This window comes from Myotis myotis, unplaced genomic scaffold (assembly GCF_014108235.1).
Source record: "Myotis myotis isolate mMyoMyo1 unplaced genomic scaffold, mMyoMyo1.p scaffold_m19_p_15, whole genome shotgun sequence".
Taxonomy (NCBI): domain Eukaryota; kingdom Metazoa; phylum Chordata; class Mammalia; order Chiroptera; family Vespertilionidae; genus Myotis; species Myotis myotis.
Window position 1 is genome coordinate 27,289,461 of NW_023416319.1, and position 16,558 is coordinate 27,306,018.

At 41.6% G+C, this 16,558-nt stretch overlaps 1 protein-coding gene across 13 annotated transcripts in view; it reads left to right on the forward strand.

Annotated features, from left to right (window-relative positions):
• Nucleotides 1–16,558, forward strand: part of ASAH2 (N-acylsphingosine amidohydrolase 2) — an 85,493-nt gene that overhangs the window by 23,335 nt on the left and 45,600 nt on the right. For 12 of the 13 annotated variants that reach the window (XR_004972197.1, XM_036336749.1, XM_036336745.1 and 9 more), the window contains 5 exons: nt 1,819–2,036; nt 3,870–4,019; nt 10,757–10,933; nt 12,163–12,290; nt 13,375–13,452. Coding sequence is in view for 12 of the 13 variants with exons in the window: in XM_036336749.1 (XP_036192642.1) it covers nt 1,819–2,036; nt 3,870–4,019; nt 10,757–10,933; nt 12,163–12,290; nt 13,375–13,452 (751 nt within the window). In the remaining variant the exon portion in view is untranslated. The remainder of the gene's footprint in view (nt 1–1,818; nt 2,037–3,869; nt 4,020–10,756; nt 10,934–12,162; nt 12,291–13,374; nt 13,453–16,558) is intronic. The other variant, XM_036336746.1, reaches the window with a different exon arrangement.

Sequence of the window (16,558 nt, forward strand, 5' to 3'; positions counted from 1 at the left end):
AGACTCAGGGAGCCCTGGCCAGTATTGCTCAGTGGTTAGAGGGTGGGCCCACAGACTGAAGGGTCCAAAGTTCAATTCCAAGTCAAGGGCACGTACCTGGGTTGCAGGTTCCATCTCTGGCCCTGGTCAGGGTATGAGCAGAAGACAACCAATAGATGTGTCTCTCTCACGTAGATCTCTCTCCCCTCCCTTCCCCCTCCCTACCCCCTCCCTACCCCCTCCCTTCCTCTCACCCTCTCTATAAATCAATGGGAGAAATATCCTTGGGTGAGGATTAACAAGAGAGAGAGAGAGAGAGAGAGAGAGAGAGAGAGAGAGAGAGAGAGAGAGAGAGAGAGAGAGACTGACTGACTCAGGGAGGTTGTCTATAATTACGGCAACTATTTCCATAGTGGAATTTGCTGTTTATTGAAGGGTTACTTTGTGGCAAGCACTGTAATCAGGAGCCTACATCAATTTCTTATTTAATTCTAATAAGGTTCCTATGAAGGTTGATGCCAGTCTTAGTACCATTTTATAGATGTGAAAGCTGAGACACTGCTCTATATTTTTAATATGCAGTAACATATTTATTGTTCAAAACAACCCTTGGAAGTAGGGTATTATTATTATTATCTCTATTTTATAGATGAGAAAAATTGGGGTGAATAGCTTAAGTAATTTGTTCAGCCAGTAATTGGTAAAATCAGTTTTCCAATCCAGATTTCTGGCATCTGTCCTTTTATTCTCAATGCTATTCTGCCTCCCTGATATTTGTATGTATATGTGATATACATATTGATAAGAAATGTAGTGTGTCCTTATGCATATATGGTGACATGGGAATCATTAGCACAAGATAGAACTACGTCAACAAGTATACAACGATCTAGGTTGCATTAAGAATAAGTCTTTAGCCCTGACCGTTGTGGCTCAGTGGGTTGGGCATTGTACCATGCACGGAAAAAGGTTGCTGGTTGGATGCCCAGCAACATTGTGGGCTCAATCCCTGGTAGGGGGTGTGCAGGAGGCAGCTGATCGATGTTTCACTCTTACGTTGATGTTTCTCTCTCCCTCTCCCTTCTTCTCTCCCTAAAAATATATATGAATAAGTCTTTAAAAAAAGAATAAAAGTCTTGAGAAGGCTGAGGAAGATCAAAGCAGGGTAGAGACAGCTGGGGTGGCACCCTGGAGATGAGGGTTTGAGCTGGATGTGAGTGTGATGGAAATGAATCAACTCTGAAGGTGGTAGTGGAGATTGGTTGGTGGAGTAGAAAGGAATACGGACTCTGGATGGAGAGAATGGCAAGAACGAATCCCAAGAGGCTGCATTTAGTAGGTTGTGTGTCAGGAACCTGGCACATGATTTGTTTGGCTGGTGTGGAAGTGCATGGTAAGTGAATGAAGGGTGATGAGTTTGCAAGGAATGGCTTGTGAGGAGAAGCTGAAGGAGGTTTGATGGAGACCTTGATTGTTTAGTTGGAACATGTGCAGTAAAGAAAAAGATCATCCTTAGGAATGATATAAAACAAGTTCCTGAGATGTTTTCCACCGTGTATCATACACATAAACAATATACAAAGATTTTTTTCCACCTGAATTAGGTGTTCTAACTAATGCTGACACGTAAGTGATCTGAATTCTGGTTTCTTAAATATCTTACTCTATTTTTATTTTTTGACATTTTATATATTACTTATTTAATTGAGTTTATTGGGTGACATTGGTTAATAAAATTATGTAGGTTTCAGCTATAGAATTCTACAGTACATCATCTGTACTGTGTGTTTACCGCCCCAGTTCAAGCCTCAAATATTTTATTCTATTTTTTGGATTCAGGTTTTCCATCCACTGAGAGCCCTCAGGCCACCCAGAGCCCCACAGCCACCCAGGGCTCCACAGCCCCTCAGCGCTCCACACTCACACAAGGTCCCACAACCACCCAGGTGGACCCAGTGACTACCACCCCAGAGCCTCCTCTATTTCAGAACTTCAGTGGCTACCACATAGGTGTTGGGCGAGCTGACTGCACAGGACAAGTAGCAGATATCAATATGGTAGGTAAATCATGGGCTCCTCAAAGAGACTGTGAAATAAAATTTTATTATTTTGAATCCTGCATTTATTCCTGATTATTATAGCATCGTCTTGCTTTCCTATTGACTTCATAGCTGTGTAAGACTATGAGTATTGTCCTATAAGGAAGAAAGGATCATTTATTTAACCACAACTCCCTTGGAAAGACAGTTGGCCACTTTTTATGAAATGGCAGGACTAGGAAACTCAAATATGACAGAGGATGGGCAGGTACTGTAAATGACTGAAGTAGGTCAGTGTAAGATGTTCAACATCTAGTGATCCTCAGTTTTGGGACAGTAGGAAGTTGTGGGCATGGTGGTGCATCTAGAAAGTGCACGGCCCCAACTAATTGTTGCTATGTAAGCATGTGGACTTAGGGTTGCTATATCTGACAGTTTTTTCAAGAGAAGCCAGAAACATCTCTGGACTGAAGATCTGAGGGTGTAAGTATCTCACTTGGAAAATGTAGGCAACTCTAGTTAGTTAAAACTGGAAAACTGGCATGGGCCAACAGTGCGTTAGCCAAGTAAAACCCTTCAATGTGTTAGGTGTGGTCTGTTGGCTGTTAGCATGCAACTTCTTTGCTCTGATGGTGGTAACACTGTTTATATCAACACTTCCCTAGGAAACCAGAGCTTGAGGTTGTCTGATGGGATTGTCTCCTGTCTACCAAATAATCTTTAGCTTCAAGGAATTACAGTTGACCCTTGAACAATGAGGGGGTTAGGCACACCAACCCCCACACAGTGGAAATTCATGTATAACTTTTGACTCCCCCAAAACTTAACTGCAGTTGGCCCTTTGTAGCCACAGATTCAACAAAATGCAAATCAAAACATTATTTTTGGTCCACAGTTGGGAATGTAAAAATACTATTTTAAATCCCTGGTTGGTTGAATCCAAGGATGTGAAACCTGTGGATCTGAAGGGCTGACTGTATTTATTAAAAAAAAGTCATACATAAGTGGATGTGCACAGTTTAAACCTGTGTTGTTGAAGGGTCAACTGTATTCCTTGCTGTCTATTCTGAAAACTGACTCTTGAATCATTGTAACCCTAAATTAACACCCACATGAGGGCAAAGCAAGCAGTAGAAGGAGCATTCTGAAGACTTGGGTAGACTTTAAGGGTGGGTTTTATGACATGGTAAGAGAAGGGGCAGGGATAGGCGTATTTGATCTGACTTGGCTTAGGGAGGGACAACATGGGAGAAGCCAGGGTTAGGTACTTAACCATAAAGTTAAGGTTAGATTACTTAACCATAAAGAAACCATTTTCTTCAGGTAAAAAAAAACCAAAACAAAACATACACATTGGCAACTCAAGTGAGGGAGCCTTCAATTTCAGGATGTTCCCCCTCGGTGTGCATGGTGGGAGGGGAACTATTTCCTTGCATAGTACCTTGGACTGGCAGGAGAAAAGGTTTTATTTCAAAAACCAGAGTATCCCTGAAAGCTCTCCAGGACAGTAACACAATTCTGGGCCACACCAGCTCCTCCCTCACCTATAGGGCAATGAATAGCTTCTGTCAAGCTTTTGCTACTTTGCCTTTACTTATTTCTACACAGAAGAGTAAAGACTCTTTTATGATGTTGGCTTTATTATTGAAAACACATACATTATTTCACTCAGAGCTTTCAGTGACCTGTGGACTGTTTTTATTTGTCTTTCTTAAGTGAGCCTGCTTTCTGGTGGGGTGGGGGTGGGGGGAGCGAGATGAGATAGAGCGCCTATGATTCTCTCTCCCCTTTAGGTGGGCTCTGATGGTCTCTCCCCCTTTAGATGGGCTCTGATTGTCTCTTCCCCTTTAGATGGGCTACGGCAAAGGTGGCCAGAATGCACGGGGCCTCCTCACCAGGTTGTACAGTCGTGCTTTCATCATGGCAGAGCCAGATGGGTCCAATCGAATGGCATTTGTGAGCATCGACATAGGCATGGTATCCCAACGATTGAGGCTGGAGGTAAGTGATTGATGTGAGGAAGAAATGACTTGATGTTAAAAAAAAGTCAGTAGCTAAGCCCTCCTTGTTTTTCATCCAGTGAGTTTCTACCACCTGCAACTTTATAGGCTCTTGACAATCCAGCAGACAGAGTGATCCGAATTTTTCCATTCTGAATCATCTTGGTCAAGATTTCCTTTCAATTCTGCTGGTGGTGCATCATCATTATTGATTGCTAATGTTATTTGAAAGTTTATTACTTTCCAGGGGACCTTCACATACATTATTTCATTTAATCTTCTTTGATAGAAGTCTGAGAGTGTCAATTAATCCGTAACCCTTCCTTCAAGTTTTTAGACAACTGAGAATGGATGTAAGTAACCTGATGAGAATTAAAAATACAACACTGAAATGAGGTTGGCCATAGATTGCTGAAGCTGGGTGATAGGCAGACATGGGGATTTTATTATATTACTAGTAGCCCTGCACACGAATCCATGTGCCAGCAGCTCTCTGTGGGGCCTGGCCACTCCACACCCACTGCCCAGAGGCTCTCTGCGGCCCAGAGGCCCATCTGTGGCCAGGCGTGGAACATTTGCCTTGTCGCTGGGGCAACGGCGCAAGCATTCCATGCCCCAGCCTGGCCAGAGGCCCATCCTCGGTGGGGTGTGGAACATCCCGCCCTCCCCCCCCACCCCCCCACCCTCCCCTTCCACCCCCACCCCGGCTGCTCTGTGCCTGCTGCCCAGAGGCCCTCCGTGGCCAGGGTGGAATGCTTGCCTCGTCGCTGTGGCAACAAAGCAAGCATTCCGCCAGGCCGCTCATGCTGCCCAGTCTTAGCGGCCGCCCCCTGGGACTGGGGGACTCTGGCGGGGCTGAGAGGATTGTGTGCCACCATCTTGTGGCTATGGGTGCTGCCATCTTTGTGATGGATAATGGTTAATTTGCATATTACCCTTTTATTAGATAGGATTCTGATTATGTTTGTGTGTGTTTGAAAATTTCCATAATAAAATTTAAAAAGAATAAGTTAACTCAATTGATCTTTAAAATGGATTGTAGAATATGGAAGGCTCTTCTGTGATTTTCCCAAAATTTAGGTCTTGTTATTTCCCAGTGGGGAGAGTTGAGTTTAGCAGAAAGGTGCATGGAGAACATGTCTTGGGCTACCTGAGACTTGTAAGGCAGACAGAGTGAGAGCAAGGGAAAGAGAGGAAGGGAGAGGAGATGAGGTGGGGAGGAGTGAGAAATAGAGTGGTGGAAATGGCTTCCAAGTCTATCTCTCTAAGCCAATTTCTGCTATATTTTCTGCCTCAGATCAAGTCACAGAAAAAGAATGTGCTCTCTGATGTCTGTTTACATATTCATGAGTGAGAAAGGGGGGAGACAAGAGTACCTAGAACAATAACCATTGCATGTCAGTTATTCAGTGATGGGAAGGCATAAATACCTTTTCCAACATCACTCTATCTTGGGGGTGGGGGGGGGGCGGTTGGAATGGAAGCCTCTTCCATTTATAGAAACATGAGGAGCGGGAGATTAAGTAATTTCCCCACCCCTACACTTACAACAAAACTGAGGTGGGTCTGTTTTTATCCCCTTTTTATGAATAAAGAAACTGAGTCTTTTAAATATATATATATATTTTATTGTTTTTTTTTACAGAGAGGAAGGGAGAGGGATAGAGAGTTAGAACCATTGATGAGAGAGAAACATCGATCAGCTGCCTCCTGCACACTCCCTACTGGGGATGTGTCTGCAACCAAAGTACATTCCCTTGACCGGAATCGAACCTGGGACCCTTTAGTCTGCAGGCCAGTGCTCTATCCACTGGGCCAAACTGGTTAGGGCAAGAAACTGAGTCTTAAAGAGGGCAATTAACTTTTCCAAATTTACACACTTGGAAACTGGCCAAGTTTGGTTCTTAACACATATACCTGACCCCAGAGTGTACATTCTTAAAAGAACATTATTCTATTACCTTGGAGGGAAAATGCATTGATAACCTGCTTTCTGCAGGGCACGTTGCTAGTCATTCAGGGACACACAGCTAAGTGAGTCATAATCCATGTCCTCTGTGAGCTCTCTACCTCGTTGGGGAATAGAAGAAAGGTCTGTCAGAGAAATATGCAAATAACTAATTTACTGGAGTAAAGTACAGTGACGTGTTAGTTATCTATTACTGATTAATAAGTAGCTCTAATGTATAGTGGCTTCAAACAACAAACACTCATCTCACACTTTCTGTGGGTCAGAAATTCAGGAGTGGCCTATCTTGGGGGTTCTAGCTTAGGGTATCTTGAAATCAAGATATTGGCAAGGACCACAATCATCTGAAGACTGGAGTGGGGCTGGAAGATCCACTTCCAAGAATATTCACTCATGTGGCTGTTGGCAGAGGGCCTCACTTCCCCACGGTCCATATCCTCATGACAGAGCCGTTGGCTTTCCTCAGAGCAACTAATTCAAGCGAAAGAGCCGGGAAGAAGCCACAGAGCCTTCCTAACCCAGGCTCAGGAATTGGACACCATCACTTCCACCCTGTTCTCTTCATTGGAAGCAAGTCGCTAAGCCCATTTCACACTCCGGGATAGCAAAGTTAAATTTCACTTCTTGAAGGCAAGAGTGTCATCTAATCTGTGGGTATACAGCACTTTAAAACCACCACATGGAGATGCAGGAAATGAAAATTAGGGGGGGAGATTTTCAAAGTGGAAGTGACACTTGAATGGGCAGAATTTTAAATGGTTTACATGAGGAGGGAGAGCTGAGAAATGCAGGGGGCGGCATGAACAGAGGCACAAGGGAGGAATATAGACTCTAGAGACAAAGCTTGGTTAGTTCTATCAGGACACACGTAGGCATGGAACTGAGATGTGTCTGGAAGGTGTGTTCATAATTATAGAGGTCCTGGGATGCCAGATTGTTTTTAATTCTGTAGGTGATGGGGATTCTTAGAAACTTTTGAGTGGAAAGGTGATGCAATCACAATTTTGCACTAGAATGATTACTCAGATGCTGAATTTGAGGTGGATTGGAATAGACTAGAAATAGAGGAGAAGACACAAATGGGCAGATTCTTTAAGTTGATGTCAAGGCTCTATTGGTGAGGGTCCAGTTGGGAAAACAGTAATCACACTAGGTATTTCAAACGGGGGATTTAATACAGGGGAGTTTTACAGTATGTTGGAAGGCTGAAAGAGCTATAAAGGGAAGCTAGGCTTGCAGGAAGGATTTTAACTCTGCCTGGCGATTTCCCCTACATCATGTGACTCACACAAAAGTTCTAAACCAATGGGGGTGGCAGTGAGACTACATGGTGGTAAGAGGTCACATTAAGTGCTAATGGATCTGGGAACGAATAGACATAAAAGTGAACACTTAACTTCGTTTCCATGATGAGTAAGGCACTGTTCTATATCCTCCTAACAACTGTATGAGGAAGACACTATTATTATGCCATTTGACAGACTGGGAAACCGAGTTATCAAGTAATTCATCCAAGATTACACTTACGAGCTGTCTGGGCTGGGATTCAAACATAGGCACCTCGGGGCCAGAGCTCATGCTCATTACCACTGCACATGCTGTCTTTCTGAAGAATCAAAGAAGGCTCTGATTGGGAAATAGTGTTGTCAATGGTAGCAATAGGAGAGTTAAAAGGCAGACTTTGGGGGTGGAGCATGGAGGGGAGAGGGGTTTAATGGGTTGGATTATAGACACTATCAAGTCAATAGTGGGGACCATTTAATCATCTCTTCCTAGTTTTACTTCCCCCATGCAATCTGAGACCCAGTGGGAAGGCCTTTAAATGAACCCACTTAGTCATCCCCAGTTAACCCAAGGGAGGTTGGGAAAATAAATGTAGCTAAACAAGTGCCATTAAGCTTACTTATTCCACCTGATTTTAGGCAGGTTCTCAGTCTCAGCTTTAAGATGGATGAAATTTCCAGCATGGAATGAAGAGTAAGGATGGTTTCTGAGAGTGAGGCAGGGCAGGAAAACAACGACTTTCCAACTCTGTCTATGGCATGTTCCCAAGAGTGTCAGTGATAGAAAATGGAATGGAAACTGCAGAAAAAGAAGGGAGCTGTAGACATAAATATAGCTTCTTCGTTCTATGTTAAAATATCCCTCCTTTCATGAAGTAGACAACATACTACTTACAATGGCTTTCTGCAGGCATTGCCATTAGATGGCTGAGTTCTTAATTTATTTTTCTTTTCTTTTCCTTGCAAGTCCCATGTGTCTGATTGTATCAGAGATTGTAGTTTAGGATAAGATTTCTGTGAGCTGTTTCATTGATTCTTGAATAAACCTGAAGAAATAGACTTATTTCTAAAATCCTAACATTATAGTTTTGTTTTGTTTTTTTGGAATAAAAATGGGGTAAAGGTCAGGGGAGCTTTAATGTTGACTGGCAGTTCTTTTTTTTCACTACCTTCCTATCTTGGCTACAAAGCTGTAAGAACATTAGCCTTTGACTTTAGTTAAACTTTCATGATGCCCCTTCATTGATTGTCCCCGCTTCTCCTTACACATATTTCTTCTTCAGGAGTGCAGTAGTTGCTGCATGGAAGAGTATTAAGAGTGATGAAGATTTGGGGTTGAAATTAGGATCAAACAGAAGGAACATGGAAATTTATTGGGTGGCGAATGGGGCTTATTTGGTCAGAGGGATGTTAGTCTGTTATATCACATTTCCTTTGCCAGCTTTACTGGTGTCCCAGATTGTTTCTGTGGATTTGGTAACCTAGCAATGGGGGTTTGGGGCATGGAGAGATTAATGAGACAAGATGGTTTTAAGATCTTCTTCCTGATTTAGTGATCACATGACTAGAATGAGGGTGGTGTAGCTCTTCATCTAAAATAGAAGATATTGAATGGATGTCTGTGTATTAAATATATGGCACATGCATTGCTGCTACTATTCCCTTAGGTGCCAGTCAGTGAAAGCCGATTGTTAAATATTTAGGAACTCTGTGAACTGTTTATTAAACTTTTGGTAGCTTGAAATTGATTATGGTGGGAGTTTTTATACCACACAAACTGGCAAACAATGCAAAGGAGGGCTCTTTTCTTTCTTTCAAAGAGACAATTATCAGGATACCACTGTGAATGCCATACTCCAGACAGACATCACTGCTAATCAAAAAAGTTGCTCTTTTCTGTTCAGCCCAGATTTGGATTCAGAATCCTTCTCAACACACACTGCTTCTGACAGAACACACAAGTAAATAGGACTGAGTGCATGAGATGAGCAGTATTTGCCATCTTTGCAAACAACCTTTTGTAATTGTCCCTGGTATTAGCTGTTAGAATCTTATACTGGGGAAGGTTGCTTTGGGTTTGACGCTTTTGCTGCTTTTAATGATTTTTGACACAAAAAAGTCAAAGCATCTTTCATAAAGAAGCCACAATAATACCTAACTCTAGGTTGCCCTGGATTAAAGCATAATCAGAAATAGGTACTCAGCAACATCATTAATTTTCTTCCTGTTTTTTTTTTTATGTGTATGTATCATACAAAGACCCTAATCATGCATTTGGATGTTCATTAATTAATGAACTAAGTGAACATTTACTGAGTCTCTTTGTTATTAGTCACATATTCCCTTACAAAGGGTTATATGGAGAAGTCAGTTTAAAGCAGGAATAATCATATATCACTGTTCAGGACTTTTGTGGGTCAGGAAACCAAAGAGGCGGGGATGGGTGCTTCTGATTTACGTTACCACAGAAGTCATGTAGTATCACTTCCATGTCATGAGGTTGAACTCATGGCAGCTGTTTGAAGGCTTCACCGTGGCTGAAGGATCTCTAAGGTTGCTTACCCACGTGCCTGGCAAGTTAGTGCTGGCCAGATGGTTCCTTTCCACAAGGACCCCTCTACGGGATTGCTGGGGTGTCGTTGGTCATAGTGTTGGCTTCCCCCTGATCAATAAGTGTAATGGTAGGTGCCAGGGAATATTGAGTTCTTCATGTTGGGAAGTGAGGCAGTAGAGTAAAGAGGACTTTGCACTGTCTCTGTTCACTGCTCCCACAGGGCTTTTGGCCCAGGTATTGCTCTCTTCATTTAAGGCTCTGATGAAGGGGAACCTCTTTGGAAAGGTCATTCCTCATGAACACCCATCACCTTCTTTTTCCTATTTAGCTTCATAACATTTATCACTGTATAATAGAATATTACATATTTATTTTTTGTCTATTATCTTTCTCTCTCATTAGAATAAAAACTTCCTCAGAGTTTTTCCTAGTGCTTGGAACGGTGCCTGGATATTAATGCTGTGTGTGAAAAGATGAATGGGGAAGAGTACTGACTCTATAGTGAGATTTGGACCTGGATTCGGGCTCTGCTATTTATTAGATCAAATTATTTAATTTCTGCACACTTCAATGTTGTCAGCCAAAAGACAGAGTTAAAAATACAAACCTCTTGAAGTTATTGTGATTTTTAAATGACATAATGTATGTAATACCTAGCATTGTGTGTGCTTGCACATAGCAAGAATCTATGAAATGTTAGCTATTGCTATAACTGTTGTTATTACTATGATGATGTACTGAAGCTATATATACCTATATAAACTATGTATGCACTGTAGATATAGCATGATGATATAGAGAGTGAAGGGCCATTGGGCAGACAGCGAAGTCATTGGTATGGATCAGTGATTGGGCTAATCAGAGCCTTCCTTATGCTAAGCTCCTATGATATCTCACCTCTTAGTTCTGTTTTCTTTCTTCCTTTCTTGAAGGTCTTGAACAGACTCAAGAGTAAATATGGCTCCCTGTACAGAAGAGACAATGTGATCCTGAGTGGCACTCACACGCACTCAGCTCCAGCAGGATATTTCCAGTACACCGTGTTTGTGATTGCCAGCGAAGGATTCAGCAATCGAACTTTTAATTACATGGTCACTGGCATCATGAAGGTAGGCAGCTGTTCTTTCCCACTGCTCAGTGTCTTAGGAGTGTGCTATGGAGAAGGTCCCTATAGAGTCTTCGTCTGAGCACAGTCCCCCCTTCCCTCTTCATGACCCACTGGTAACCCTGGTCCTGAGCTGTGGGCTGGTAGCCTGAGGCACTTACTGGGAGAGGAGGACTCTGTGGCAGTAACTTCACGCAGTCACCACAGAAAACAATTTGTATGTGACCCTTACAAATAATAGGGCCCCCCATGGTCTGTTCTTGCACAAAGTCACACAAAAAGACACCAACCCATCAAGGAACCAACATTACAAATAATTCCAATCTTTCCTTGTGTTTCCAAACATTTCCTTGTATTTCTCGAAGAGCCCAAAAGGAGATCTAATTGGTAAATTTCTCAAGTCCTCTACACCAGCTTTAGACGGACATGGTGCTCCTACCATACCCCCAACTTTTCTCCCACTCATGGTTTGGGTACATTTTGGTACTCCTCTCTCTCCTGTCTTCCAGTTTATTATTTCATTGCACAGGATCCTTGATAATGTTTTCTTCTTCATTCCTTTGCCTTTCAGGCTTCGTCTCTCTCTATTTTATCTTGTAAAGTCACCCCTCCATACCCGCAAATCCAGGGACCCAGTTGGCAAAAGCAGGCATTTCTTTGCAACACTGTTTTTCAAACGGTGGCTAGCAACCGATAAATGGTTTTATGAAATCAATTTCATGGGTTGCAATAAACATAAAAAATAAAACAAATTAAAAAATTGGAAAACACCATAGTGCATCATACACATTGTGAGCTTTATTTTAGAATATATATGCTGATACGTATTAAGTTATGATGGGAACTGTATTGCTTACTGTGCTTCTCAAAGTTTGAAAAACTGTCTGAGAAGGTGGTGGGCTAGGGAGGGTGGGGAGGGTGGAAATACCTACATGTTGTAGGAGTTGAGTCTCCCATTTGGGCCATCTGAACTGGCAGACGTGCTGACTCACCAGCCGGTGCTGATGGGCACTGCGCTTCTCCACACGGAGCACTCTTTCTCTCTCAACCCTGAAGGCCAGTCTGTTTCCTTCCAAAGGACACCAGCCGTGTGGCTCTCCAGCTTTCATCTGTAGTGGGAACAGGTTGGAGACCAAGGAAACAATCCACAGGTCTCTTCTGTTTACATTGACGAAATCATTATCCCCAATAGGATTTCTAACTTGACAACTCTCTTTTTTTCAAAACCCACAGAGCATTGAGATAGCACACAAAAATATGAAACCAGGAAAGATCTTTATGAATAAAGGAAATGTGGATGGCACACAGATCAACCGAAGCCCCTATTCTTACCTTCAAAATCCACTGGCAGAGAGATTAAGGTGAGGAGGGTGATTATCACAGGGAGATCATGTGTTTCCTTTAGGAGGAGAGACGGAGTCTAAAACAGGGTTGTTTACTTGACGAATATGATGGGACCCTCAGAAAGTATCAGAGCTAAAATAATTTAAAAACATGTTGATAATCTAAGACAAGCAGAAATAAAAAGTAAACATAGAAAACATACAGCAACCTGTCCTCCTGCTTTGAGGGCTGTGAGACTCAGTGTGAATATTTGAAGGACTCCTGCCTGTGGGATCTGACATAACTGTGGTTTCATCTTAGCTTTGTCACTCCTAGCTGTGTGACCTTTAGGATATATGGCGATGATGATAGGTGATTTACTTATCTTTATTTATTGGCTCACAGTTTCTTCGTTTGTTAAATGGAGATAAAAATGTGCATAACAAGTATTTGTTCAATTAATGAGTAGCTCTTTTTATTATGTTATTCAGAAGAAATCATCTTAGTCCAAGAGACTGTGGCAAGAGAAAGGAGATAACTGAGTAAAAATACTGAAAGAACAAGAAATAAAATGAGAATAATTGAATGGAACAATTAAGGGAGATGATTAGTTTTTTTAAGTGATGAGTCAGGTTTGCAACAAAGAGGGTACTTGGCTACTATGGCAATGTAAAATAACATCTCAGTCAATTTGACCACTTGACATCTTACATTTGTCTGCAATAGACAAAGAGTGAAAGGACCTAAAAACATTTTAAGTCACAGGTCCTGAATGCTTTTGATTTTGCCTATTTCCTGCTAATGGAATCTGAGCAGAAATTTCAAAGAGAAATCCTTTTTGAAAGAAATACATGTTATATAATAGTGCGTATATTACATAAACATGTATATTTCACCTCCAGCGAGCCAACCTATGGCCCTAGCTCCGGTCACAGTTGCAAGCCATTTCTTCAGCTAAGGACTGAGGTCCTAGGTGCAGGCCTCGGACTGCCGCCTGTCTGGGAGCCTTGCTTCCTAAGGGGCATGTTGGTTTTTGTCTCTGTGCCAGCTTCTGCTGTTTGTCAGACATGGTGCCCAGGTTCTAACATGACACTGACTACATTTCTTTGTCTTGGTGACTAGGTACTCTTCGAATACAGACAAGGAAATGCTAGTCTTGAAAATGGTAGATTTGAATGGAGACGACTTGGGCCTCATCAGGTAGTCTGTTTACTTTCTTTTTTTTTCTTTTCTGTGTGAGTAACTTTCCTCAATTACAAGGTTGGGGTGGGGAAGAGACTGGAATAGTGGAAGCAGTGGCCAAGAGTAAGCTGAATGGTTAAGAATTCAGACTCAGGAATCAGACACATCTGAGTTGTAGCTGTGGGCCCTGTGGCAAGGTTCTCAACCTCTCACCTGCCACAGGGGCTAATAAAAGATGATATAAATGGCGGATCTGGGCGAAGAAGTTCAGCACAGCATCTGGCATTTGACATAAAGACTCAGCAAATGTGAGTGCTTATGACTATATCAAGATCTTATATGGGGACATCTGTAATACTGTCAACAATAAAAAATATATTTAAATAAAAAAATAAAAGATCTTATATGTGAAACTTCTATGATGGTAGACAATTAACTCTTCGTAAATGAAAAAAACAATCTGACCAACTAGGAAAATGAATATGGATTTGAGGTTATTTACCTGTTTTCCTGAAAGGATCAAGGGAAGTCTAGTGTAGGACAATGCTAATTAGTGATGAAAGCAGAACTGAGACCACCTAAAGCAGTGGTTCTCAACCTTGGCTGCACATTAGAATCACCTGGGAATCTTTTTAAAATCCTGATTTCTGGGCCTCATCCTCCGGAAATTCTGTTTCTTTGTTATGGGGTGGGGCCACAACATTAGTAACAAAGAAACAGAATTTCCAGAGGATGAGGCCCAGAAATCAGGATTTTAAAAAGATTCCCAGGTGATTCTAATGTGCAGCCAAGGTTGAGAACCACTGACCTAAAGGAAGCAGGTGATGTGAAAGTACAGCTTGGCACGGATTGATTTTAGCACCTTTTTTATAAACAAGGAAATATGGGGATTTTTTCTTGAAAAATAAGGTACTTACATTCATAGGTGATTTTGCTCACAGCCATTGGACTGACTCAGGCTGGGTAACAGTCCAGACACCTTGACGCGTAGACTTCCAAATGACGCGGAAATGCCCTAAGAAAGTGTATGCTTGCACTCGGGTTCGCTCTGGGCTCTCATCCCTCTTAGCTCTGTTATTTAGGCCAAGTGATGTGACTGCTCTGTGTCTCAGTTTTTTATGTGTAAAATTGAGGAGTAAAGGAAGTCCTTAAAAATGTTGATAATAAGTGTTAGTAAAGGTGGTGAGGTTCTGCCAGGTAGAATTATGAAATATTTAAGTGAAAGGTTCTATGTGAGTAAAATGAACAGTAAATTAAAAGTAAGAAGGGGTGAAGATAAACATTAAAGACTATGACCCACAGTCATAGTTGGTAGAGAATAGCATGGTAAAGAGTTCAGGTTTTAGGTGTAGGCTTTAAGACTTGGGTTCAAATCCCCACCCTGCCACTTATTAACCCTATGGCCTGGGGAAAGTAACTCCATTACTTACACCTCAACTATTCTATTTGAAAATGGGAATAATAATAACTCACAGGTTGTGTGACGATTAAATGAGATAATGCACACAAAGCTCTAGTTTTGTGCCTGACACAGACAAAAGTTCAATAATCTTAGCTAATAGGTAAGAAATAGAATAATATTCTACCTCTTCTAAAAACTCCATTATTGGCATATCAGAGTGCTTAGAATTCTTAGCATTGGAGTTATTTCTTTGGGTTTAAAGTGAGGACACTAAAAACTCCCTGATAAGATAAACTTTATTATATGGGTTGACGTAATAGGACTCATCTCTTATAATAAATTTATCTACTGATTAGTTGCTACCTAGCATTTAACTCAATAGACTTTCTAAATGTCAGGTATACTTGGCATATGTGATGATGAATAAGTCATAGTCCCCATCTTCAAGGGTCTTGTAGGCTAGTTGGGTGATTGTGACCTGAAGCAGAAATAACCTCCCATTGTTTTTATAACCGTTTTTGTTATCCTTGATGTAATCGCTCCTCCAGTTGCCTCTTGTTGAATAGTCAAAGTTGCTCTTTGAACACATTGAAAATGATCCAGAAGAGAGTCAAATCTGGGTGCCAAGGAACTCAGCCAGCACATGTAGGTGCCTGATGTTAGAATCCGAAGTATGAGAAATTTGGAAGCATAGAACCTCAGGTTTTCAGAAAACAGAGGTAATCTAGTTCAAAATTCAGCCCTAGAAAGGTGACATGGCCTGCCCAGTGCCACAGCCGAGACTCTTCTTCATACTGAAAACAATGTTGAAGTTCATCATTTATTCCTTGATACTTTCATTTTTGTTTCTATTTCTTTGTTCAACAAGTTTGCCCTAGGCACCTGCTGTGTGCCATGCAACACTTCCCAGTCCTTGGAATAATGCATTTCCTGGTCTTGAAATCAGAAATCAGATACCTCAGAATCACCTTGGAATCAAATACCTGTATTCTGTGCCCTTTGAGCAAATCCCCTAAACTTTGTGAGACTCAGTTTCTACACTTATCAAATGTAGATTTAGCATCTTCCTTCTACGTAGAGACTATTCATGTATTCATTCAATATTGTGGAATATATGTGTCATTAGCTGAGCTTCTATTATAGATACACTGATGAGCAAAAATTGATATAGTTGCTACCTTTACAGGACTTACAGTCCACTGGTAGAGACAAAAGGTATTCAAATAGTCATACAAATACATATATAATGATAATTGGGTTAAGTGCTAAGAAAGGAAGGCTTGTAGAGCTACCTTAAAGAGATTTGACATGGTCAGGGAGACTGGGAAAGGCGTCCCTGAGGAAGTGACGATAGAGCTGAAAACTGAAGGAAGGGGAGGAATTAACCAGCAAAATGGGGAGTGGAAAAGGACTTTTAACACAGATGGACAAGCATGTGCAAAAGTCCTTTTTGAGGCCCATTTGAGGAACTGATAAAAGGTCTGCGTGGCTAAAGTGCAAAGGATATTGTGAGATAAAGTTAGAGGTAGAGATTAGATACCAGGATAAAGATTTTGGTCTTTATAATCGAGGAGAATGGAAAATCATTAAAGTGTTTAAGCTGGGGTTGGGAGTTGAGAGGTCTTGAAGGGTTAGGAAGAGTGATGATGGCTTGAAGAAAGAAATAGGATTATGTGCATGAAACTATTTTATACTGTTAAGTCCTCTACAAATACTAGACCA